The 26791-nt window shown below is 44.4% G+C and overlaps 1 protein-coding gene across 3 annotated transcripts in view; it reads left to right on the top strand.

The window, feature by feature from the left end:
* TMEM260 (transmembrane protein 260) overlaps positions 1 to 26791 on the top strand; it is a 72112-nt gene that overhangs the window by 5792 nt on the left and 39529 nt on the right. For all 3 annotated transcript variants that reach the window (XM_053286807.1, XM_053286806.1, XM_053286808.1), the window contains exons 2-3: positions 4065 to 4096; positions 4881 to 5032. In XM_053286807.1, coding sequence (XP_053142782.1) covers positions 4065 to 4096; positions 4881 to 5032 — 184 coding nt within the window. The remainder of the gene's footprint in view (positions 1 to 4064; positions 4097 to 4880; positions 5033 to 26791) is intronic.

The raw sequence follows: 26791 nt of genomic DNA, 5'->3' as shown, positions 1-26791 counted from the left end.
AAAGGCTCTAGGCCAGTGGTTCCCAAACAGGGAGCCTCCAGATGTTGCTGAAAAACAGCTCCCATCATCCCCAACTCCAATAAATTGTAGATGGGACTGATGGGAGTTAGGGGTGTGCACAGAACTGGCTGGTCTGGTTCGGTTTGAGTGTGAACAGGACCCCCTTGAAACACCCCCCCGCCCCCAGTTTGGTCCAGTCCAGAAATAGCCCTTCATTCTTCAGGTGGGGGCTCATGTGGTTGAAGCCAGTGTGCAGCCGTGACTAGCATGCCTTGCTAAAAACAAGGGCGTAAAGGTAAAGTGTGCCGTCGAGTCGGTGTTGAACTCCTGGCGACCACAGAGCCCTGTGGTTGTATTTGTTAGGAGGAGTTTCCCATGGCCTCCTCCCGTGCAGCATGAGATGATGCCTTTCAGCATCTTCCTATATTGCTGCGGCCTTATATAGGTGTTTCCCATAGTCTGGGAAACAGACCAGCGGGGATTTGAACTGGCAACCTCTGGCTTGCTAGTCAAGTCATTTCTCTCTGCACCAACGAGGAGAGTTGGGTTCAAATCTTCACTGAGGGCTCTGAAGCTCTCTGGGAGACTTTGGGCCAGTCACTGTCTCTCAGCCTAGCCTACTTCGCAGGGTTGTTGTGAGAATAAAATGAGGAAGGGGAAAAGACCTTTCTTTGGGGATGGGGTGATCTGTAGTTCAGAGGCAGAGCATCTGCTTTGCATGTGGAAGGCCCCAGGTTCAATCCCTGGCAGCATCTCCAGGTAGGGCTGGGAAAGATTCCTGCCTGAAGAGCTGCCTCCAGGCAGTCCAAGTAGGCAAGATTGGACCAACAGTCTGATTCCATGGAAGGCAGACTCCCCTACTCCCTACTTTGCTTTCCAGTTGTTTTTTAAACCTTGTACACTTCTCTGAGCTCCTTGGAGGAAGGCTGAGATAAAAACATCAGGAATAAATCCTCCTTAGTGCACAAATGTTCCCTGCACATTAAAATTTTTTGTTTTAGCCCAGCTGGAGGTACCTTACAGGTCTGGGCTAGCATTCTGAACTGTGACAATTTATGCCAGGGTTTGGCAAGCCTTTGCTCTCCAGTTGTTGCTGAACTACAACTCCCATCACCCCCCAGCACAATAAATTGTGGCTGGGGGTGATGGGAGTTGTAGTTCAGCAACAGCCAAGTTTGCCCACCCCTGATTTATGCGCTAAAATTGTGGGTCCCTGTTTGCAAGTGAACACATCTTTAAGAAAGAGGGGACCTTTTGCACACCATCTCTTCTAGTTCACCAGTATCTGATTTCCTCACAGGAATTTGGGTTGCCACATGGCTGATTCTAGAATGGACCTGCTGTGCCTTTAGCAGCTTTGGACGAATGAGGATTTCACGAAAGTGCCCTTCCCTCCCTCGCCCCTGTAGAATGAACTGTGTCTGCTGGAATTCCCTCTTCAAGTAACGGCACACAGAGGAAGCTTCTTCCTTCCTTCACATCTGGGCACCTTCAGATCTGTATTGGTACTTGCAACCATGACTTCTTGCTGTATTTGGATACAGATCAGTGTGACTTTTAGTTTTATTTATTAAGAAATCTTTTATCTCACTTTTCACCTCAGCACAGGGCCCCAAACAGCTCATGGGCACAAATTAAAACCATCTATAAAAACAACAAAACAGTATCAACAACAAGCAGTGTGAGAGAGTACTAAAAATCACCACTTGAAGATCAGGGAATGCCCGCTGAAACAGAAGCATTTTCAGCTTCTGCTGGACCACAGGGAGTCAGTCTCATCTCCTGTGGCATGGAGTTCCACAGGGAAGCACTTCAGGGAGGGCCCTCTCTTGTGTCACCACCAGCTGAGCCTTGGAGGCTAGTGGAATGCACAAGAGGACCTTCCTAGGAGATCTCTGGGGCTGGGCAGATTCACACGGAGGAGGATGGTCCTTGGAGTGCCTTGGTCCTGAGCCATTTAGGACTTTAAAGATGAAAAACCATCATCTCGAATCATGCTTGGCAACTGATAACTAGTGCAGTTGAAACAACAAAGCAGCAACATGCTTATAAATTAAACACATTTGCAATTAACTTGCCTATACTCAGGAGTCAGGAGCCTAGAGGTATGGGTTCACAGCGCACCTGTTTAATTTGAGTTGGGTGGTATAGAAATACAATAAATAAATTGTAAGATTTTGTGTAGCAGCCACTTGAAAAACTTTGATATATAGTGCAGGAAATCAATATGGTGGATTTTTCTTGCTAAATATATAGGTCAGATATCAGGCCAAATCTATTTGGGGCATCTGGGTTGGATTGCTAGACTGAACCATTTTTGTAGTCTGTGTGGAACCTTGACATTTGGTGGGGAAGAATGCAAGTATTTTGCAACAACTCACTGAAAAAATACGTAGATTTGTGGTTTCTTAATGGACAAATGTTTGAGTCGAGAAATGCAGATTATGTCATGAATATCCCCAAAATTGTTTGGGGCCGAGCCTGTGAGCCCATGGATTTGCCATCTTTTTGAAGCTTGCTCTCAGGCCTACTGATAGGTCCTATCATTTTGCTTAATGTTACATTTTAGATGAATGTACCTAATGCCATCTGACAAATCTTTCCAGATGAGATCGGCATGCAATGCTTTGAAGATGTAGCATGCTTCAGAAAATGCTAACGAAGCAACGCTATTACGCCACCATCTTCCTCTTAATTTTCGAGGCATTTCAAAACAAATTGAAAAATTCAAGGCAGGGCTGGTGATATGTAATAAAATCAGGACAAGAATAATCGTAAGGCAGCACAGAAATCATAATGCCCTGAGGAACACACTGTCCTGAGTAGTATGTCGATGTTGGTTAAGGTGGTTTTGTGTGTGTGTGTGAAAATTAAAAATGTAAGTGTCATTTTGCAAATGTATGATTATAAATGTATTGCATATTGATTATATAAAATGTACAGAAAATACAAAGACAGAAAAACTATTAGGACAGATGATTCATTGACAGTTCATCACACTTGGTTCAAACTAGATAGTGATAGATAAATTCCCTGTTAACTCAGCAAAGAGTAACCTTTAAAGTGGTGCTTCTCTTATTTTTAGCAGGGTCTGGGAGAGCAACTGTCCTTTTCTCTAACCTCAGCACAGCATTTTTCCAGGGACTGTTGCTGTTCTCTTCCTTGTGTTTCTTTTTAGATTGTGAGCCTTCATTTCATTTTCAGTGTGAACCACTTTGAGAACTGTTTCTTGTTGAAAAGTGGTGTGCAAATATCTGTAAAAAATGCTTCCAGTTAATGTACAAGGGTTAACTATTTTTGGACTCCGTTCAGCCACCGTTTGAGGCTAGCAAAGTGGGATTCTTATCATGTCACCTGTGAGGCTGGTGGGATTCTTCTCCCACCACTTAGCAAAAAAGATTCTTTTGGCAATTATGATCATATATAGCAAATATATTAAAGGTTTTTGAAACTTCTTAGGCTCAACGCGCCTGGAATAATTAACCAGTAGGTCATGGATTTTAAATAGTATCTGACAATCAAATATTATGTTAGTTGCATCAATCATTATTTCTCAAAATTTCTTTGCTTTATTGCCATCTTTCCTTGCTCGGCTTCCTTGCTTGGATAGTTGCCCTACTTCACAATATGAAACTGCAGTTCTTTCAGGAAGAACTAGCCGTGGTGGCAGCGAAAGACGGTGCTTCCGAGACTGTGCTACTGTTGAAATCAACTCTCCTTGATTATTTCTCTTTAATTTCTCCTTGCAGACTCTTCCTGTACCTTGAATGGTTCCAACCTTTTAAAAATCATTGTTGTTCTTTTTATTATTAACGCAGCTCACCTTCACTTATCGGCCAGAAGAAGTGTCAAGAAAAAAATAACAAAAGCTATTTTGTGCAACGACATCAGAGAGGAAAGAAAATATTCTTGGAGAATTTCATGCTGTTAAATCTCCACAGATTTACACTTTTATCCAGTCAAATTAATGCAAAACCCCCCAACGCAAGGGTTTGGATTTTGAAAACTTGGGAGGAGTGTCATTCCCTAATAGTAATTATTGGTTTTACATTATTTTTCCACAGGGGAGTTGATCACAGCCGCCTATGAGCTTGGAGTAAGTATTAGTTTTATTGTTTAATCAATGCTCTCATTAACAGTTTTAGGAATTAAGGAAGTTTAATTAAGCATGGAGTTAAAGTAGATTAATTTATTTTCAAACCACAGTTTTTGCTAACTTATAAGTACAGCACGCGACAATTTACTCCCAAGTTTTAAATCCAATTAAACTAAATTATAAAGCAAAAGCTTTACTGTATGTACAGTAGCTGGCTTATTATCAACCCAAATTTTGTATAAGCTGGGGAGAATAAAATAAATCGGGTTAACAATTTTAATAAGTTTTATTATTTAATAAACTTTATTATGGCGCATGATCCCCTTTAGGCGAGACCTTAGGACTGTCATCGTGGTGGTAATCCGATAGCAGTGTGGTCTTTCAACTTGCTAACCAATAAAATAGTTCAGAATCTGTTCTGTGTGTGTGTGTGTGTGTGTGTGTGTCTGTAAGTGTAATTATTAAGAACAGAAACCTGGCCTTTTGAATGACCCTAATATACTATGAACCCAAACTTCAAGCCATTTAAGGGACGATAATGACGAGTGTCACCGCCTTTCTAAGTGGTACATTCTTATGCGTGATGCGTGTCGCCAAATCCACTCGGGCAAATATTTTGCTAAGTTTGAAAATTGGCACTTCAGAAAAGGGAAAAGAGAAAAGCTGCTTTTGGAGGGAGGGTGCTGCAACCTAGTGTTTATTACTGGGCTAATAAGGGAGTTATTTCTCAATTAGGCAGCCATTGTGACATCTTAATGAAAATGCCTTCTCTGTTTGTTCCTAGGTTGCTCACCCCCCTGGCTATCCGCTCTTCACAATTCTGGCTAAACTGGCAATCGAGCTGCTCCCGTTTGGCTCTGTTGCCTATCGAGTGAATCTTCTCTGTGCCTTGTTGGGGGCAGCTGCAGCAGGCTATCTCTTTTACACCGTTTCCAGGTAAAGGGGATGCTCATGTTTTGCCGTCTGCTGCTGGGGTTCCAGCTTCTGGTTAGAACATGCATGCAAAAGTTAATAGCACAATTGTTAATTTAGAGCTAAGAACAGGAATTGTGCAAATGCTAAAGTCCATGGCCAAGAATGCTGTGTGCATTCAGCTGGAAAAAGCATGCGTGCAGTGAATGCACTTTCTCTTCAGCAGTGCGGGAGCTCATGCTTGAGGAGAAGGTGGATTTTGATCTCCTTTTTCCCTGGAAGTGCTCTGTGCAGTGTGCAGATATGTCCAGCAGTTCTCCCGGATATATTTGTGCATTGCACAGAGCACTTCCAAGAAAAGAGGAGATCAGCAAAGAGCATAGGAACCACGAGCGCATTCACTAAATGCCTGCTCTTGTTTGGGCTACATGTCTGCAGCATTACGTGGGATGTCAGCCCAGGAAACTAGGATAAGGAGCCGTAGACAAGCTAAGGACCATGAAACTAGTTCCATGAGCCCAAAGGGACTTTTAGGCTTGCTGCCTTGAATGGTAGCCTGTTGAGCCGAGTGGCAGACAGCTCTTGAAACTGAGGGGAATTTCAAGAGTCGCTTCTGATGTGATACTGGGAAGAGTCTGTTGTTGTTGAAAGAAGAAGAAAACTTAATTGGCCTAGCGCAGGCGCCTTGTGTAAGTATAGGTTCTTCCTTGGATCCCAGGCTATGGAAACATGGAAAAATGTGGACCACCGGATGGTAGTCATAAGAACAGCCGTGCTAGATCAGGCCCATGGCCTATCTAGTCCCGCATCCTGTTTCCCACAGTGGCCCACCTCTGGAAAGCCCACAGGCAAGAGAGGAAGGCGTGTCCTCTGTCCTGCTGCTGTTGTTCCCCTGCCACTGGTATTCAGAGGCATCCTGCTTCTGAGCTTGAAGATAGCCTATAGCCACCAAGACAGTAGCTGTTGATAGACCTGCCCTCCTGGAATTGGTCCTGCTTAAAGCCAACCATCACCACATCCTATGGCAGAGAGTTCCATAGATTGATTATGCGCTGTGTGAAAAAATACTTCATTTTGTCGGTCTCTTTCACAGATGCTCCCCACATTAAAAAAGCAGAAGGTGAAGGAAGCATCTTCACAGGAGCTTCCCCTGGCCTGCCACTGCCCTCATTTGTAGTGAAATGCATTACGAATTAGGGCAGAGAGAAGACCTGTGCCTGGTTACAAAAGACTGGGTGTTCTGCAATGCACACATGACATTCCTGCACTCAGATGCTCCCTTGTTTGTTTGGCCGTGGAGGGGCTGCATGGACTTTCTTCTGCATGTCCTTTGGAATGAATGGGGACCCTTGGCTGGCAGTGGTGTTCCTTGTGTGCATCCGAGCACCTATAAGAACTGGCAGGTTTGGGATACATGTGGAAGGCCAAAACAGTATGTGTATTGGATAGGTTGCGCATGCGCCACTGAGGCATGTACGTTTGACTACCTGCCAATAAATCACAAAATGTAAAAATCTCCATGCAATTATGTCCAGCGTTTCAGCAATGAACCCAGAGGATATACACATAGGGCCAAATCATTCCTGGGAGTGCTGTGACAGGATTTCCCAATCCAGGGGAAATCCACACCCTAGCTGATTCTGCAGGTGTGCACGGCATCCTAACTGATTCTGTCGGTGTGCAGTGAAGAATGCACTTTCTGGGCAACTCTACCCCCACTTGCGCTCAGGGTCAAGGAGCAGTTTTTGCTAATCTCCCCTTTCTCCAGAAACACTCTCCAGATGCATGTCTCTCCCCCCCCCCCCTCCCATAACACTAGAACCAGAGGTCATCCCATGAAATTGAATGCTGGGAAATTTGGGACCAACAAACAAGTACTTTTTCACACAACGCATAATCCACTTGTGGAATTCTCTGCCACAAGATGTGGTGACAGCCAGCAACCTGGGTGCCTTGAAGAGGGGTTTGGATAACTTCATGGAGGAGAGGTCTATCAACGGCTACTAGTCGGTGGGCTATAGGCCACCTCCAGCCTCAAAGGCAGAATGCCTCTGAGTACCAGTTGCAGGGGAATACCAGCAGGAGAGAGGGCATGCCCTCAACTCCTGCCTGTGGGTTCCCCAGTGGCATCTGGTGGGCCACTGTGCGAAACAGGATGCTAGACTAGATGGGCCTTGAGCCTGATCCAGCAGGGCTGTTCTTAGGTTCTTATGTCCCTGAGGGCTGGGCAGCAAAGCTGCAAGATAAAATTGTGTGGGACACAGTGTTCTTCCAGGGGAAGGGGAGATTGGTGGGAATCGCCCTGCCTGTGAAGAGTCCCTATGCTCTGTCTGCATACCTGAAGTGGTAGTGAGGATGTTGGCCAATATCATCATCTTCTGACTAAAACCAGCCTTGAGGGTGAGTGATTTGCAGTGGGGCTGGAGTGCTGGAGAAGGTTGGTTAGCCCCTTCCACTCTGTGCTGTTTTTCCACTTAAAACACCCCCCAAATTCCTATTAACCTTTTGGGTGGAAAAAAATAGTCTGTTGTGGTGGTGGTGCAACTTGGATCAAGGTTGTGGCATGGGGAGGAAAGGTTAAAGCTCTTAATTTCCCCCATGCCACCGCCATGATCCCAATCAGGCTCTCGTATAGTTGCTTTTAACGAAATAAAAAGGTGTTGGGTATCAGCAGGGAAGTAACTTGCCTAGCGAGCAAGAGGTTACCGGTTCGAATCCTCACTGGTATGTTTCCTAGAATATGGTATGGGAAACACCTATATCGGGCAGCAGCGACATAGGAAGATGCTGAAAGGCATCATCTCATGCTGTGCGGGAGATGGCCATGGTAAACCCCTCCTGCATTCTACCAAAGAAAACCACAGGGCTCTGTGGGTGCCAGGAGTCAACACCAACTCTATGGTGCAACTTTACTTTTATCAGGCAATTCAGTCAAGATCTCTGGGATCACATGTTGTTTGGTCCTCAGCTACTGTGAAAGGAATTGTGCATTGTAAACAATACTCTCTAGAGCAGGGTTACTCAACCTTGGGTCTCCAGATGTTGTGGGACTACAACCCCCACCATCCCATATTGGCAGGGGGTGATGGGACTTGTAGTAGAACAACTTCTGAGGACTCAAGGTTGAAGAGCCCTGCTCTAGACAGAAGTTTTAGGGACATGAAAGCTATCCTTGGGATATGCAGCTGACTATTTTGGTTAATAAGCTTATATCTCATTCCCTTTCTGCCCCAGTTTTCCTTCTCAGCTTCCAAGCCACTTCTCTCATCTTCTTCTCCTTCCTTCTCTTTCTCCTCTTCTCCTTCCTCCAATTTCTCTTGAAATCGAGCATTGTATGTTGTAGTGGGATCCTTGTTTGGATCACAAGAAGATAAGTATATGTGCACTCTGCCTTAGTTCATAAAGTTTGTGTCCAAGCTAAACAAATTGTGACCTATTCTGTGAATATATTATAACAAATACACGCAAGGGGAATATAGTTGTGGTGTCCGAAAAGGCCTCCTCCTCCTCCTTGGTTTGAATATTAAAACTCAATATAAAAGTTATTAACAATATGAGCTCATCATCACCCAGCAGGCTGCTAAAATGTCAATGTCTCCCTGGTGCTTGCTGCAAACTGTTAATTGATTCATCTGGCTGCAGTTCATATAATTTGAATTTTACATTGGAGCTTGGATTCTTCATAAGAGTTCTGAAACAACACAACAAACTCACCCAGCCCCAACTGATTTATTTCAAAAGAGTAGCAACATTGTTCAGTCTCATTAACGCAGACCACTGATCAGATTTATCTGACCAGAACTAACAAAGTTTGTCATTATAGAAAGACACAGATGGCTTTTCTTTGTTTCCCCCCTTTCCTATTTCTTTCTTTCTTTCTTCCTTTAAAGTATATTAACATGAGCACCAACTGTATTGGCAAACTTTTAATTGCTAGTATTACAAAGGACAGGCAGCTGCCTCCCTCGTTTTCTGCTCTGCGTTTTCTACCTGTGTTTAGTACAGTAACTTTTTTTAAAAAAAGGATCCTGTAGAGCATTGAAATAGAATTTAGATTTGCTGGAATTGTGATGCGAACAGGAAACGTCATGTGCAAGTTACTTGCTGCATCCCAGGAGATGTACTGGGTTGCAGCCTTCTAGACGTCTAACCATGTGAAAAGAAGAAGCATTTAGGAACCTAGGAAGCTGCAATATACTGAGTCAGACCCTTGGTCCATCTAGCTCAGTATTGTCTACACAGGCTGGCAGCTTCTCTCCAAGATTTCAGGCAGGGGTTTTCCCCAGGCCTACCTGGAGGTGGCAGAGATTGAACCTGGGACCTCCTGCATGCAAAGCAGATGCCCTGCACACTGAGCTACAGACCCATTTGGAGCTGTGGGATATGGATGGTTTTGCTGCATCCTTGCAGAATATGTGAAGGCCCCTGTGAACGATTCACACAACAGCATGTGAGGATATCGCAATAACATGGGTGGAGCCAGTCTTATCTATCTATCTATCTATCTATTATAGACTGCCCTTCCAAAAATGGCTCAGGGTGGTTTACATCAAAATGGGTCCCACCTAGCTGGGAAGGACCTCCTGTTTCTTCCTCTCTCTCTTTGACGCACATGCACACAGCAGCCACATTCCCGTCTTGCAATCACACAACTCTGCAGTATTGTTTGTTTGTTTGTTTGAAATACTTGGATCCCACCCCTCCAGCAGTGTTCTTTCTAATTTATTTATTTATTTTTTGTCTGTGTGCGGGATGAGTTTTGTTCCGGGCAGCAGTGTCAAGACAGTGTGAGCGCGCGTGCCTTCAGAGTGGGACCTTCCTGATTAAACCTGAGTGGGATCTAAAATTAACTGAGCGGACACTAAAAAACGTGTGAGCATGCGCACACCTTGGAGGGAACGCTGCCCTCCAGTGCAATACTGCTTGGAGTGGCTTACAACTGTAAAACAGTAAAAGTAATATGAAATTTAAGCCACTGAAACATAATGTAGAATGAAAAATAATTAATTTGTGTTGTATTTGAATGCTCAAATGTAATGGTATTCACATGGACACCATAGGAGTCCACCTTTAGGAAGTGACTGCTGTGAGTGCATGAGGACGGGATGTTCTCTTTGATGTGGGGTTAGGGGAAAGCTTATTTTATAACTTGGCTATAATCCCCCACTATAAATTAAAGTTTCAAAGCAATGTTTGGGAAATGTAAAATGTGTCACACTGTCCCTGAGAGTGCTCTGGCAAGAGAGTTTTCTAGTGATGGGGTAATTGAGCCCCAATAAACCCAATTATTTTGCTGATCAAAAGTTAATTTAAGAGTCTTTCCACACAGGGGTCATTCAAAAAAGCATATGACTCTAATGGATTAAAAAAAACTTTTGGATAAATAAGTTGGTCTTAATTAACTGAGGACACCCACACCCTGGGCAGATGGTCAGAGGTGACCATTCCTGTTTAGAAATCCAGTTAATCATTATTAATGGTTTTGATATTGTGTCGAGTGCCTGAAAGCACATTGACAACCCTTATTGCATTCATTTTTGCAAAAACCCCTGTCAGTCGGGTCATTAATAATCCTGTTTTATGGATGGGGAACTGAGGCTCGCAGATAGCACGCTGCCCAAGGCGCCTCAGTCGAATTTCCATGGCTAAAAATAAGGTTCTGGGCCCGAGTGGCCTGCGTCCAAATGCCAACAGTGGAGCTAACCGCTGGGCTGCACTGACGGTGTTGATGGCGTCCAGAACTTTAAACAGATAAACGGTGCCATTTCTGCCGACAAACAAGGCACCCTTATAAGCAGGTGAGAATTTAAAGAAATGAACAGTGCCAGTTTGAACCCACCATGTGCCGAGATCTCCTGCAAATGCCACTGGAAAGGAGAACAGCCGGCAGTCTCTTGACTATCCCTTATTACACACTTCCTTTTCTGTCGTAGAAGAATTAACGTTCTCGCTTAATGTTGTTTGAAATCCAAACCTGTTCCGCGCTCCGCCAAGCGCTCCTTCTGCCAAGCCTCGTTAAAACAGATGCAGGCTGAGTGAGAAGAGAGCTTTGTGGACGGCATTTGGAGGCTGTGATAAATGTTTAACATACTGCGTGCCTGCGGGCTCAACTGCCTTCAGCTGCCTTATTTGCTTAAGTACACCTCTCTAATATTTTATGAATAGGGACTTGCCCTATCAGATAATTCATCCTTAACTAATTTTCAGTGTAGTTAAAGAAATAGGGTTAATATGAAGAAGGAGAAGAAGGAAAAGGCCCCAGAGCTTTTGAAGGGAAATATTTAAAGCATAAACTCTCAAGGCGAGATCGCTATTGTATCGGTGAGGAACAGTGTCGGGCGTAATGTTCGAGAAGAATAAATAATAATGCTCAAGTTCCATTAGTGGGGAAAAATCCCTTATTCTATACATTTTATTTTAAATTAATCTTTAATGCATTCCCAGTAATGCCGCTCTTTGTACGGATCTGCCCTCGTCGTCCGTTTATTCTAATAACCCGGACTGAAACCGTACAAAGGAATTACATTTGTGGGTGGGGATTTTTGTTGCCCTGCTGGGGAAGGGGACACTGAATAAACAGGTAAATGAAAACAACATCACAATGGCAAGCTAATTTTGGTCCCCTCCCGCCCCTTTTTCATTTTAAATCGGACTTGAAAATTTAATTTTAGAGGCAGTAAACATTATGTACAACGGTGCGATGCACTTGAGAGAATGCACAGGAAAGACTGGAATTGTGAAATGTGACAGTCGGACATCTTGTGACCATATATTTACATGGTCTTACAGGGAGAGCCAATAAGGTAGCCTCCTTGTTTGCCACCTTTCTAATTTGCTAGCCATGTACTTCATTTCAAACTCACTAAAGTCAATCGATGGGCCTCCTCTAGAGTTTTGTGACTTGAGCATAGCTCCTTTTGACTACTGTGAGTCTGTTATTGCAGTACCTTGCACACTTTCAAGCCCCCAGTCCTAAACATTTGTGCAGGTGTTTCCAACTATATGGTGGTGGTGTCCTGTCCTGTTGCTCCCACAACGTTCTGTAATGTGGCATTGTAGGTGGTTCGTAGGCTATGCCCACTCTAAGCTCGGGCTCAGCAGCTCTAGTGCTAACACCACCGATCCGTAAATGTTGCTGATATGTTTTTGAACTTGGTTGTCAAATTTGACTTGAGGTGGTGGCTACTATTTGCCTGCATATTTACTGTAATCTCTCTCTAAAATAAACCAAACAAAAATCTCCATGCCTCCCTGTGGAAAAGCCATGGGGATGTTTTCCATTGGGATGGCCCTACGCCCTCTCTAAAGCATCTGCACTATTTCCTCTTTTCTTGAAGGGATTTGGAAAATGTTTAGATTATTTGCAGGGGGTGGGTGGGAATTGCAGGATTCTAGAGATCCTGGAGCAAACTTCCAGACACAATCTCCATACCTCAGACTGATGTATGGTAGAAGTGGCCTTTTAAATCCTATTGGGATTTTTGTTTTGGGATGGGTGGTGGTGGTGGGGTCAAGCAATAACCACCCCTCCTTTTCCCTGTGGGTGTTTACTGGTGTATGGTTCCTATGAAAAGTCCATCGATGTTTTTTAAGACGGCCAGTAATTAATGACGTGCACATCCTTTGGGGACAGCACAGTTCAAGTGGCAAGTCTGTTTTCTCGCCAGACAATAGGCACCCTTCAGGAAAGAGCACACCATCTCTATGGTAATTTGGGGCCGAGAGCGGCCTATTGATTTGGTGGAAGAAGACATTATACAGTGTCAGTTGGGGTTGTTACAATTTCATTTGCCGCGTGATCCGAACTTAACCTTCTAAAAACCTTTTCTTGCGTGCACATAAGCCCCCCAGCCAGCCGCCCTGACTGCACCAACAGTTGCGTACAGTAAAGAATCACAGCGTGGGTCGCTTGCTGTCGGGGGGTGTGTGTGTGTGTGTGTGTGTGTTTATTCTTTAAAACCAACCATCTCCGCGTGCACCCACCCTGTTTCCTACATTTATATGTTATGTTAATCATTCCTTTTAACAGATTTTCTTTCTTTGTCTGGTGTGTGTTTTGAGACATGTCCCAAGTTTTTATATTCATTTGCAGGTCAAGATAGTTTCATTTTAATGTTTAATTGGAGGAGGCTTTTGATTCACACAATAGTTTCATTCATTCCCACTTAAGAGGACATTGTTCTACATGCCGGATTAGTGTTAACTATATTCTGACACTTTGTTCTTCTAATCAGGTTTTTAATTCTGCCAGGTAGTTAGGGTTGTTTAAAGTCCTTTTTGATGTGTATATTCTTTTTAAAAAAGCAACAACTATACTTGTCTGAAATAGACATTTTTCAGAAGACTTTTTTAGTTCCTTAATTTTTGTCACTTACACTTTTGTCGGAGCATGTCTGATGTCAAAAGCTCCATTTCCAGCTCTGTTAGTTCTAGAACAATAAAATTCTTCAGTACTGTCCTTTTCTCTGGTAAAATATTTTGATTGCTTATAAAACAAAAACACACACACACACATGCGCACGCGCACACACACACGTTTCATTCATAATTTGTGTGGCTGTGTTGGTTATTTTTGAGTATGTGTGGGAGCAAGAAATCTAAAAATATGTTCTGTGTTGACATTTTTGTAGTTTAGAAATTAAGATGCCACAGTTGCTTATTAAAATCTGCATGATTCATTCTCTTGCTTGCTTGAAAAGGATTTTTCCCAGTCTAAGAGACATTTTTGTATGCTTTCTGCTAAATAGGAAGGTGAACAGCCTGGTTTCTTATATATCTAATTTCGCTTTTGCAGGGATGCATTTTTGCAATAGGGAAACATGCCTTGTAGCTTCCATAGAACAAAAAAGGCTAACCTTTTAGGATGCAATTGTTTCATAAATGCTTCTTTCTAGGTTTGCAACTGTATTGCAGTGTTTGACTGTGAAGGCTCCTAAAAAGAGATCTCTCTCATTAACTTGCATTCCAAAACTGAAATGTTAAAATGAATTCAGTTCAGATTTGGAATTGCATTGCAAATGTTAGGTTGTAAGATCATTGACATTAAAAAAAAACCCAAAAACCACAGGGGAGGGCATACATAGACATTTAAAATAAATGCAACTTGTTGTTTTTTTGGGAAAATCCATCACAAAATTCTCTGGGACAGGCATAATACATGTTTGCTGTTTGACACTATACGGTGGTGCATAGAGGGGGGAAATATTTAGGAAGACTTGTTTTCCACTCAATTTTTCGATTGTTCATTCTTGACAAGAGGAAGCAAGACACAAATTACCTTGAAGTGAAGCTGTAATATGCTGCTCATTTAAAACAGAAGCAGAGATTTACGGGGCAGGTGAGAAGCAACAGTGATACTCGCATCCATTTGTACCCACAGCTGAAGTCACAGAGTAGCATTAATGTTTTCTAAAGTGGAAGGAATCTTAAATATTCAGGGAGTGGGGGTAGAGGCTCCCAAAGTTAAGCCAGAAATGATAAGGTAAGTTTGATTTTAAGGCATTGCTTCTGCAGTGCACTTAGCTGGCAAAACAGAAGGTTAGCCTGAGTTGCGTCTTTGCGTTTGTATTGCAGTTCATTGCCTGATGTTCAGTTGTCAAGTTTAAATAGGACAAGCTGGTTGAGAGTTGAGATTGATTGTTTTCATTCCTTTATTGATCTTTTAAAACTTCAGTCTTGTTTGAGGCAGAATGATTTGGGGGGACTTTTTTGTACCTTTTCAATGGTTCTCTGTAGTGTTGAGTCTCTTCCCTACTATTGTCCTAGTGTGTGTTGTTTGCTGTATGGCCCATTATATGATGCTACTGCTCTGTCAAAATCCTCTTTCCCATCTGCCGGTCCTTACCTGCCTATTGTTAGACAAATTAATTGATCAGATTTTCCACCTACCCAAATATTTCTGTGCTTTCACATACGAAACTGGAGCAAAAAGGATCCTTATTCTAGGCGGAGAGTTCATTCTCTTCCAACATTGTATCTTTCACCATCATCCCATTCAGGGATGAGCAGAAAATTAAAATGCTGTACTTAAAAAAGAGTGAAGAATCTTCCGATTAAGGTATATTTGGATACATTTCTTCCAGATTAGAGATTATTCTAGACTATTGCCTTTGTGTGGCGTTCTCCGGGGCTCTTTATAATTTCAAAAGCAGCTAATAACAAGCAGCTTCTAAGTTTTAGTGAAGCGGGAATGTGGAATAAAAGACTATAGAAAGCTCTCGTATTAATTTCCCTTTTAGCAGACTATCTACCGTGACCCCTTGGCTAATTGATCTCTCTCTCTCTCTCTCTCTCTCTCTCTCTCTCTCTCTCTCTCTCTCTCTCTCTCTCTCTCTCTCTCTCACACACACACACACACACACACACACACACACACACACACACACACACACACACATTTCTCTCTTACTTGCAGCAAAGTTCCATTGAATCTGACTTTCTGGGAGCCTTAATAGTTTCTCCTCATTTGCATTTGCTTATAAAGCAGACACATTTTAGGCTCCCGGATCGGATGTGGGCTTCTTCATTTTGGAAGTGCGAGCGGGGGGGGTTGGGGGTGGAGAGAAGAAGCAGGCCAACTTGGCCCCCTCCCTCCTTAAGCAAAAGAAGAAGAAGAAGAAGACTGAAGAGTCTTTCGTGACAGCTAGTCAGAGTTAGAATTAGTTCAAGGAAATGTTAATAAAGCACTGCCTAGCCTAATCCTCTTGATATCGCCAGGTATCCTCCTGTTCATGGGTTAATTGCTTTAAAAGCGGAGGCACTATCCTGAGCGGTGGGCCGCTTCACCTTTTCACAGCTGTTCCCATTGAGTGACAACTAAATCCCATGTGTAAGATGAGGAAGAGCTCAATCTCCAATTGGGAGAAAATTTATGTAAACCGCAATCCCTTCAGAATGTGCGGAAGTCATAGACTTTCTTGATTTACTCTGCTTTCCCCAGAAAGCTCTATTGTTCCCTTCCCTAAGTCCCATCAACCCTTTGTAGGAGAATATCACAGCGGCGGCAGATAGCTTGAAATATATAAATGCTATCATAGCTCTGATTAATAGCACCGCTTATGAGTCAGGTCTGATAACGGGGCTGCTCTCCACTCAATTTCAGATACTGCTAATGGAATCTGTCTTCTGCAATTGTAATATGAGAAGGTCTAATTTGCTATGGAGCTTGGATCTGTCACCAGTAGGGGATTGTGGGGTCAGAAGGGAGCCGCCAGGTTTTTGCCCCGAAGCTTGTATCTCTCACTTTGAATGAAGCAGCCCCCTGCCTGCCAGTGAGCTGATAGGCCCTCTATGGGGTTTATGCCACTTCGCACAATAGGCAAAGGGCTTCCTAGCCTGGCTTCATAATTGTGAAGCGAGCTCATATTTCCACAGCTACTCTGCTGCATAATTTCTAATAAGTGGGGTTTTTTATTATTTTTTTTTAGCAAATGTCAGATTATGAAAAGTTTCCTCAATTACAAAAAAAAAAAACTTATAAAACATTTAAATTGCTAAATCTGTTTCCTGCCGAGTTTTTCCACCCCCAACTTTCTGTTCCACTGGCATCCAGCTCTACTTAAACAGTACCAGTTGAGGCAAGAAGCTAGAAAGGTGCGTGTTTGTACACACACACACACTCTCTCTCTCTCTCTCTCTCTCTCTCTCTCTCTCTCTCTGATCGATTGGGTCGTAACACCACACTGGCTGTCTTAGCAGAGCATTGCAGTCCCAAGAACTACCGTAGCAGCAACTCAGGGTGACATACATACTTTCTGTTAACTCATAGAGGAAAGCATTATTTTGATGGTGCTGTTTTAACTTAATATGTCTCAGGAAGATCCTGCAAGAGCAATGCAGGAGAAATCACTCTTTTCAAACGTTTAGCAGACTCAGTTTTCCCTCCCTCAAAATCCCACATTTAATCATGAATCCGCCGAACTTTGTAAGATTACATGGATGTCCTTGTAAAATAGGGAGAGATCTGAAGTCCATCTCTTCCAAATAGGGTTGGACATTTGACTGGTCAGTGGGAAGTTCTCTTTGTGAACTCCCATTGGAATGAACTGGAGCTTGGGAAGAAAATTTGTGCACTGTTCCTGGTCTCTCCAATGGGCTTTGTGTAGGACAAGCTGTTGAATTGTGTCCTTGGTACATCGGTCCAAAAACTGCCAAGTGTTTAAAGCATTATTTCTGTTAGTACTGTGACACACAGACTCACACACGTAACAACTTAAGAACGTAAGAACAGTCCTGCTGGATCAGGCCCAAGGCCCATCTAGGCCAGCACCCTGTTTCCCACTGTGGCCCATCAGATGCTGTTGTTGGAGAGGAGAGCTGGTCTTGTGGTAGCAAGCATGACTTGTCCCCTTAGCTATATGCAAGGTCCACCTTGTTTGCATTTGAATGAGAAACTAGAAGTGTGAGCACTGTAAGATGTTCCCCTCAGGGGATGGAGCCGCTCTGGGAAGCCAGCGTGGTGTGGTGGTTAGAGTGCTGGAGTAGGACGAGAGAGACCCTAGTTCAAATCTCCATTCAGCCATGATACTTGCTGGGTGACTCTGGGCCAGTCACCTCTCTCTCAGCCTAACCTACTTCACAGGGTTGTTGTGAGGAGAAGCTTAACTATGTAGTACTTCCTATACTATATAAAATATAGTTATATAGTAACTATAAATATATAGTTATTTATAGGGATATAAAATGAAATGAATAAATAAGAGCAGAAGGTTTCAAGTTCCCTCCCTGGCTTCTCCAAGATAGGGCTGAAAGAAATTCCTGCCTGCAACCTTGGAGAAGCCGCTGCTATTCTGTGAAGACAATACTGAGCGAGATAGACCAATAGTCTGACTCAGTATATGGCAGCTTCCTATGTTGCTATACTCTCCTGCAACTGGTATTCAGAGGCATCTTGCCTCTGAGGCTGGAGGTGGCCTATCCTCCATGAATTTGTCTAAGCCCCTTTTAAAGCCATCCAAGCTAGTGACCATTACCACATCCCATGGCAGAGAACTTTCACTAACTGCAGAAACGCCAAGCCCTTGATCCAGTAATGAGTTATGCACCCTTAAGCCCATTAGCTGACATCCAGACTAACCCTGTGCCAATGTGTCAGAGTTGCAAGGGTTGTGTGTGAAATCCTTCCTTTTGCAGCTGCCTGTGTCTTCTGAATCTATGTGATTTCCCAGTCTATCATTTTATTTTTGTTTATCTGTCTGTCTGTCTATCTACCTACCTACCTACCTACCTACAACATTGGGGGGGCACCCAGGAGGAGAATTAGTCTTGCAAGCATTAATTGCCCTCTTTGCTAAGCAGGGTCTGCCCTGGTTTGCATTTGAATGGGAGGCTACATGTATGAGCACTGTAAGAGATTCCCCTTAGGGGATGAGGCCACTCTGGGAAGAGCACATGCATGCTTGCAGCACAAAGTTCCAAGTTCCCTCCCTGGCAGCATCTCCAAGAGAGGGCTGAGAGAGACTCCTGCCTGCAACCTTGGAGAAGCCGCTGCCGGTCTGTGAAGACAATACTGAGCTAGACAGACCAATGGTCTGACTCAGTAGAAGGCAGCTTCCTATGTTCCAGGGGCATTTTCAGGGAGGCACACGTGGCCGCAGAGGGAAGCAGGGTAGCTGAAAATTGTGCCCTCCCTTGTGTGACAGAAAAGTCTGGCACAGCAGTTCAGGGTTAGTCTGGATATTCATAGACTAGAAGGGCATAAGAACTCTTAACTCGGTGTTGGATGGTGGCCGAAGTTAGTTAACTCTTTTGAAGGGGGAAATGAGATTAAATTGTAATCGTTATTCATATTAATATATTATGCAAATCCAAACAACTTTGAGCTCCAGTGACATCCATATGCAGATGGCACCCAACTGTAGCCCTATTCAGACATTATGTTGCACGAGTACAAATATCTATATACAGGTACATGCTTTATGTGAATGACTGTGCCTGTGTTCAAGTTAAAAGTGAACCTGGATACAGGCCCCTCAAATGCATGGGACAGATAGGAAATGTTCTGCTGTATACATGTGAATAATTGTGCCTGTGCACAGATTTGTACTTGTGTACTCAACGTATGAGTGCCGAACATAAAGTGTGAATGGGCCTAGGTATAGATCTGTACACAGGTACAGTCATTCACATGTTATGTTGAACACAGGTACAGAAGTATATTTCCTGTCTGTACCATGCATTTGAAAGGCCTGTATCCAGGTTCACTTTTAAAATGAATGCAGGTACAGTCATTCACACAAAAGGGTGTACAGAGATCTGTGCACTTGTCAGCATAATGTCTGAATCAGGCTTTGTTGTACAGTGTTGAGCATAATGTGTAAAGAGAGCTTCTGTTGCTTCCTTTTATCGGATGCTGGGACAGCAATGGGAGTGCTAAGATGATAACTGAGATTGGGAATAGACAAGGGCTGACAAACTGAAGCTCAGTCCAGATGAGATGGAGAGGCACTTGATCCACCTGGAGTGGGAGATGGTCCTTAGCCGGTTTTGGATGGGGTTGCACTTCCCTTGAAGGACCAAGATTGGACCAAGTTTCCCTTGAAGGACCAATAAGGTAGACACCGGCAACAGCCCCTGGAGGGATGCTGTGCTTTCCCCTTACTAAATATAAGGGAATCACCACTTGAAAAGGTGTCTCTTTGCTCAGTAAGCAGGGGTATTCCCTCCTCAACTGCAATATGCGGATAATGATACCTTAACAAAGTTGTTTTAAGGATGACATTCAAGTAATTCACATCAAGCACTCTAGACATTTAGAAACCCCCCTACAAATGCTAAGTATTATTAATAATACCTAATGAGCCCTTTCTCACGACCATGGAGAAAGGGCTCCATGCTGCAGGGGAGGAAGCCTTAAAAAACTCCCATAATGCACTACGCAAGTGCACGGTGCATGATGGGAAGCCTCCCAACGCTGGTCGGGATCCCTGCAGTCTCCCAGCCCTGGCTGCAAAGCAGCTGGGGCTGACAGATGATCAGCAAAATTGGGTTTGGGGTCAGGGGAGTGCTTACTCTCTTAACCTGGCTCAGCGGGTTTGCCACCAAGGCACCGCCAGGATCGGGCACAATCCTAGCGGTTCTCATGCGTGGGCAAGTCCAGGCTTGGCTTTGTTAGCCTGTTGTGTGTTGTTCCCCCCCCCCCAGTGTGTGAGAACAGCCTCTATAAATGGCTTGGGACAGCCCACCTTAAGGCTTACCTCCTCCCACATCAGCCTGCTCAGCTTTTAAGAACTTACTCGGAGAGGGAGGCCCTTCTTTAGGTCCCCCCCCCCCCGCTTCAGAAGACGGGTTGGTGGGGATCCATGACATGGCCTTTTTAGTTGTGGCTCCCCACGTTTAGAACTCTCCTTCCCAGGGCTGCTGTCTGGCTGCTGAGCCCCATGCCTTTCTAGTGCTAGCCAAATAGCTTCTTATTCACCCAGGCCTTTTATTTTCTCTGTTTTAAAAGTTCTGTTTTTAACTTGGCTCATACGACTGCACCGCGATTATTTTCTTTCTTTCTTTTTTTTAATTTTATATTTTCTATCCCGCTCTTCTTCCAAGGAGCCCAGAGCGGTGTACTACATACTTAAGTTTCTCCACACAACAACCCTGTGAAGTAGGCTAGACTGAGAGAGAAGTGACTGGCCCAGAGTCACCCAGCAAGTCTCATGGCTGAATGGGGATTTGAACTCGGGTCTCCCCAGTCTTAGTCCAGCACTCTAACCACCACACCACGCTGGCTCTCTTATAGATTCTTATAGATCAGCAGTTCTCAAGCTTGGGCCCCCAGATGGTGTTGGGCTACAACTCCCAACATCTCCAGCCACAATGACCTATGGCCATTTTAGCCCAACACCATCTGGGGGCCCAAGTTTGAGAACCGAAGGGGAGCAACAGCAGGAGAGAGGGCATGCACATACCTCTTGCCTGTGGGCTTCCTAGAGGCATTTGGTGGGCCACTGTAGGAAACAGGATGCTGGACTAGATGGGCCTTTTGCTTGATCCAGCAGGGCTGTTCTTATGTTCTAACCCCTGTGATAGATTATTGATATTTTTAAATTATGTGTTGTCTTGGGAGGTGCTTGCCTGATAGAGTTGGGTTTAAAAAAAAGGAAGGAAGAAACAGCTTGGTTATTTTCCTTTTTTTGTGTCTGTCTATCCCTCTACAAGAGCCCTTAATGATTTGGGCCCTGGGTACCTGCGGGACCTCCTGCTCCCAAGGGTTGCTGCCCGCTTGACGAGGTCACCTGAGGGGGCTCTTCTCTGGATCCCGACTATGAGGGAGGTTGTCATGCACTCGGGACAGGGCCTTCTCAGTTGTTGCCCCTAGATTCAGGAATGCTCTCCCGGTGGCCATCCACTCCTCAGTCTCCATCACAGTTTTTAGAAAGCATGTGAAATCTTGGCTTTCTACCCAGGCTTCTATATGATTGTTTCTATTGCTGCTGCTTTGTATTTTTTTTTTTAATGGTTCTGTTGTGCTTGTTTTTAAATTCTTTTAAATCAGATCTGTATTTTAATATTCTAGCTTAATATTTCAACTGTGTATTTTTTATAGTCTTGTTTTGACTTTTGTGTCATTATGATTTTTTTTTAATGAAATTAAATTTTTTAAAAAAATTTAAGATTTTTTTTAATGAAAGGCGGTATAGAAATTTAACAATGAATAAATTTAACCATGAATAAAGATGCCACAAAGGGCATGGGAAATACTTGCTCATCCTACATAAAGAGCACAGGATAAAAAGGAATCATTTTAAATTTCAAGGAGGTACACTTTGGATTTACTTTTTAGAAAACTTTTAAGTTTTTTACTTTTAAGGAAGAATGAACTTGTAAATGATGAGGGAGAGCTGGTCTTGTGGTAGCAAGCGTAACTTATCTCCCTAGATAAGCAGGTCCTCCCTGGTTGCATTTGAATAGGAGACCACATGTGAGCACTGCAAGATATTCCCCTCAGGGGATGGAGCCGCTCTGGGAAGAGCATCAGAAGGTTCCAAGTTCCCTCCCTGGCAGCATCTCCAAGATAGGGCTGAGAGAGATTCCTGCCTGCAACCTTGGAGAAGCCGCTGCCAGTCTGTGAAGACAACACAGAGCTCGATGGACCAATGGTCTGACTCAGTATACGGCAGCTTCCTATGGTTCTGTGGTTCTCCTACCCTAATTCGGGAGCTGTGCACACTTCCATGTGCCGATCGATTTTCAATTTTAAAACAAGGTTGGCGGCACCGTCTGTGATCATGTGCTCAGCAGTGGCTGAGTTGGAAGACTTTCCCTCCTACCTCATTCAGCAGCTGGGCACAGCCGCTGGATAGGAGGGAGCCCCTCTGACCCAGCCGCTGCTGCTCAGCACACGATCACAGATGGCTCCCCCTACCTTTGTTTTAGCTGACAGACGGTTGGCTTCTCTAACCCTATTCTTCATCGTGTGAACTGCCCTCTCAAAACACAGCAAGGAGGAACAGCAGATTGAACAGTCCAGAGTGGTTTAAAGCAGGAGTAGGCAACCTTGGCTTTCCAGCTGTTGCTGAACTACAATTCCCATCTTCCCCAGCCTCTGGGGAATCACAGGAGTTGTAGTTCAGCAACAGCTGGAGAGCCAAGGTGGCCCACCCCTGGTTTAAAAGGTCCCCAAAATGTTATTTTTTAAAAAGGGGTTTTGCCTGGTGCTCAAAAGACATCCGAACAGGCCCCTGGATGAGAAGGGCGTTCCACAGACAGGGCAGCACAGCCAAGAAAGTTCTTTCCCTGTTGGCCATCCACCTCAATGCAGAAGGCAAGGGTGCACAAGATGAAAGTCTTGGTTAGTTACTGTTGGCTGACATCCTGACTAACAAAGGGCTTGCTTAATGATCAGAGTTGTGCTAGTGCAAGAAGAGAGCTGGTTTTGTGGTAGCAAGCGTGAATTGTCCCCTTTGCTAAGCGGGGTCTGCCCTGGTTTGCATATGAATGGGAGACTACATGTGTGAGCACTGGAAGATGTTCCCCTCAGGTGATGGGGCTGCTCTGGGAAGATCACCTGCATGTTTGCATGTAGAAGGTCCCAAGTTCCCTCCCTGGCATCTCCAGATAGGGCTGGGAGAGACTCCGGCCTGCAACCTTGGAGAAGCAACTGCCAATCTGGGTAGACAGTACTGAGCTAGGTGGACCTATGGTCTGACGATTTCTATGTTCTTAAGACTGGCCGATTTCTATGTTCTTAAGAAGGCCGATTTCTATGTTCTTAAGATTGCATCATTGCATTAAAATGCCAAGATGTGACGTGCTGCAGTTGTGCACTGTTGCACAAGAACAAGCATGCATACCATGGTGCGTGCTATGGAATGCGAGCTCCAGGCTTCGCAGAAGTAGCTAGCTCAACAGTTTTGCACCGGCATGGTGTTCTTCCACAAGCGTTTCATTAGCCAAGATGTCCACATAGGCCACTCTGCCTACATTTTCTAGTTTAATTCAGAAAAGACATGTAAACCGTCACTTACCTGGTTGCCTCTGGCAAATAGGAAGTGTCTCCAGAGCAGAGTTCCCTGTAATGGGAATTCCCAGACGTTGCTGACTGTAACTCCCATCACCCCCAGCTGCAGTGGCCTCTGGCTGGGGATGATGGGAGTTGTAGTCAATACCATGTGGGAATCGTTGTTGTTGTTGTTGTTGTTGTTGTTGTTATTATTATTATTATTTTTAATTTTTTTTACATTTATATCCCGCTCTTCCTTCAAGGACCCCAGAGCGGTGTACTACAACTTGAGTTTCTCTTTCACAACAACCCTGTGAAGTAGGTTAGGCTGAGAGAGAAGTGACTGGCCCAGAGTCACCCAGCAAGTCTCATGAGGCTGAATGGGGATTTGAACTCGGGTCTCCCCAGTCCTAGTCCAGCACTCTAACCACTATACCACGCTGGCTCTGTTCCAGAGAGGGTGTTTTTGAACTGCAAGACACGAGCTGTGTTTCCCCTCCCTTTCAGGCCGAAGGACTAACACAGGTGTAAGAAGACAGGCTACTGGATGGTGTTCTTGGGCTACCATTGTCTGACAGGCTGCTTCTCCCCTGGCCGTTGGCCACCCTTGGTATGTGGTGAGGTGGCAGTTCTCTGCTTGAAATCTCATCTTTGCTACAGACATTCACTATTTGGGCCTGAAACTAGCCATTGTTCTGTCACCTCAGGCTTCCATCACCAACACTGGAATAGTAACACTAAGCCTACCTCACAGGGGAGGTGATTCCTGATTGCTTCCCCATGGTGAGAAGTTGGAGTCCACTGTGGCGTTGTGGTTAGAGTATTGGACTAGGACTGGAGAGACCTGAGTGCAAATCCCCATTCAGCCATGGGTGACTCTGGGCAGGTCACTTCTCTCTCTGCCTAACCTACATCGCAGGGTTGTTGTGAGGATAAACATAAACCATCTATACTGTTCCGGGCTCCTTGAGGAGAGAACTGGAGGGCTGTGGGCCACCTCCAAGGCAGGATGCCTCGGAGTACCAGTTGCAGGGGAGTAACAGCAGGAGAGAGGGCATGGCCTAAATTCCTGCCTCTGGCTTCCAGCGGCATCTGGTGGGCCACTGTGCGAAGCAGGAGGCTGGACTAGATGGGCCTTCTTGGGCCTGATCCAGCAGGGCTGTTCTTACATTCTTGTGTTCTTAGCAGGATGTAAATGTAAAGATAAATGAAAGCAAGCATCCCCCAAACTCTCTCCACTTTAGTTGCCCCCCCATTGGCGCATATGCAGTAGTTTTCTCTCTGTCAAAAGTATCCAGCCGTGGGATTAAGTAGCATTTTGAGATACTTGCACTTAAAATAAAAAGTGTTTTCTGAAGGCCCATTAATATTCTTCAAATCTTTCTGCTGGAATTTGTTCCTCATAAAGCTCACCTGAAAATATTAATAAAGCTATCTAGGGATGTGCATGAACCTGTTTGGAGTTCTATTGTTAGGATGCCGAACAGGTTCGGAACCCCCTCGTTCGCACCGGTTTCAATGCAGGGGCAGGGTTTAGGGGAGGGTGCACTCTCCCCCCCCCCCGCTGCCTCACTTCCCCCTCCGGTGCTCTGTGTATGAATAGTTTGGTGGGGTGGTAACATACCTCCCTGCAGCTCTGTTGTTTCTGTGACCGGAAGTGCCGTGTGTGTGTTGCGGGCAGACGCATGCACACATGATGTGCGCCCACGCACACGGCACTTCCGGTCAGAGAAACAACGGGGCGGCAAAGAGATATGCCACTGCCCCACTGAACTATTTATACACAGCGTGCCTGAGGGAGAAGCACAGTGCGTGTGTGGGGGTGTAATTGTACCCTTCCCTCTCCTTAAAGCCACCCCCCCCCCCACCATCGGCTCGAAGGGAGTCGGTTCTGTGCACATCCCTAAAGCTATCATCTCTTCCCCAATTTGCTGCCTCAATCAACAGATGCCCCACTGTGTTCAATGGGGCTTACTGTCAATTAAGTGTACATAGATGGCAGCCTTAATTTCTTCAGTTTCATAAGAGTGTGTTTGATTTCCAAGTGGCTGTAAGGATGCTGTCCCTGTTGTACCATTTCTTGGCATTCTTCAAAAATGCCCCGTTTGCCTTCAAAATGGAAATATTCTATCAACCTGAAAATTGATGGGGATTTCCCAGGATTTAACGCTTTGCTTTCCTCATCCCATGTCTTTAGGAGCCAGATTACAAAGTTCTTTGCTAACCTACATCGCCTTCTCCTTCTTCTTAACGCATAAGACGTGTTCTAAAGCTATCTTAAGTGAGTCTTGTCTGAAATCGTATCTGGAAAAGATTTGAGAGGCTTTCTCCTCTTTCGTTCTTCATTGTTCTTTGCGTTTGCTCATTCCCGGGTTCCTCTTTTTTCCGGTCAATGACTCTAATAAAGATTCACTGACTGTCTTGCTTTCTACTCTTCCTGAACTGTATGTGGCATTTGGTTTTTGGTTGTATCTTAAATTTTGGAGACCATCAGTTGTTTTGAGTGTTCTGTAACGGGGCAGAAAAAGTGGGTTATAAAACTTTTAAAGATAAACAGATTCTTGTTTTAACTAGGAGAATTTTTAAATTTCAGTTCTGGACTTGAAACATGCAGAGTTTTCCATTCAGTTCATTTGCATCTCTCCCCCGACCCCACCCCACGTCCTGATCTACACTGAGCAAAACACAGTTTTGCTGTGCTCACACATATGACTGTATCATTCTTTTTGTGATGTCTATTGCGTACTTTCCAAGGGGAAGGCATCTGAGACCACTGTGTGGTCAGTGGTGTAGTTGAAAATTCAGAAGCGCATGATGCCTCCCCCCTCTGAGATAGATGCAGTTATTTGGAGGGTTCTGTTACAAGAAGTCAAGGATGGTTTCCTAATCCTATAGAGGCTGAACATCATGTGGTTCTTCACCCAGAAGAACAGCCTGGATGGTCTACCACAAAGGGTGAAGTATGACCCCCTCTATCTAATAACTATTGTGTTAAAGTCAGAATTTATGTATGTATGTACTTTTTGCTCAGTTTTATACTGTCTTTCATAATGCATCTCAAGGGGGTTTACAAAAGTTAAAATACAATAAAATTCCGTAAAATTTACATCTAAAACCTTAAAATCAAACCATAAATGCCAAGAAACAATTAGAAACAAACGCAAGAAAGCTGAGAAACCTGAAGCCTCTAGGATGTAAAAGCCCAAGTAAATTTTTAAAAAGTCTTTGTTGTTTTTTAAAAGCAGCCATAGTAGTCACAGAGCAGATGTTTACTGGGAGAGCATTCCAGAATCAAGCCAAATGCACAGCACCTGGAGGGAGGGGGGTGCTAGAGGACCCTAATTTTGTGT

Source organism: Hemicordylus capensis, chromosome 1 (genome assembly GCF_027244095.1).
Source record: "Hemicordylus capensis ecotype Gifberg chromosome 1, rHemCap1.1.pri, whole genome shotgun sequence".
NCBI classification, from domain to species: Eukaryota; Metazoa; Chordata; class Lepidosauria; order Squamata; family Cordylidae; genus Hemicordylus; species Hemicordylus capensis.
The sequence above is the reverse complement of the archived record's forward strand: the minus strand, read 5'-3'. Positions and strand labels throughout refer to the sequence as shown.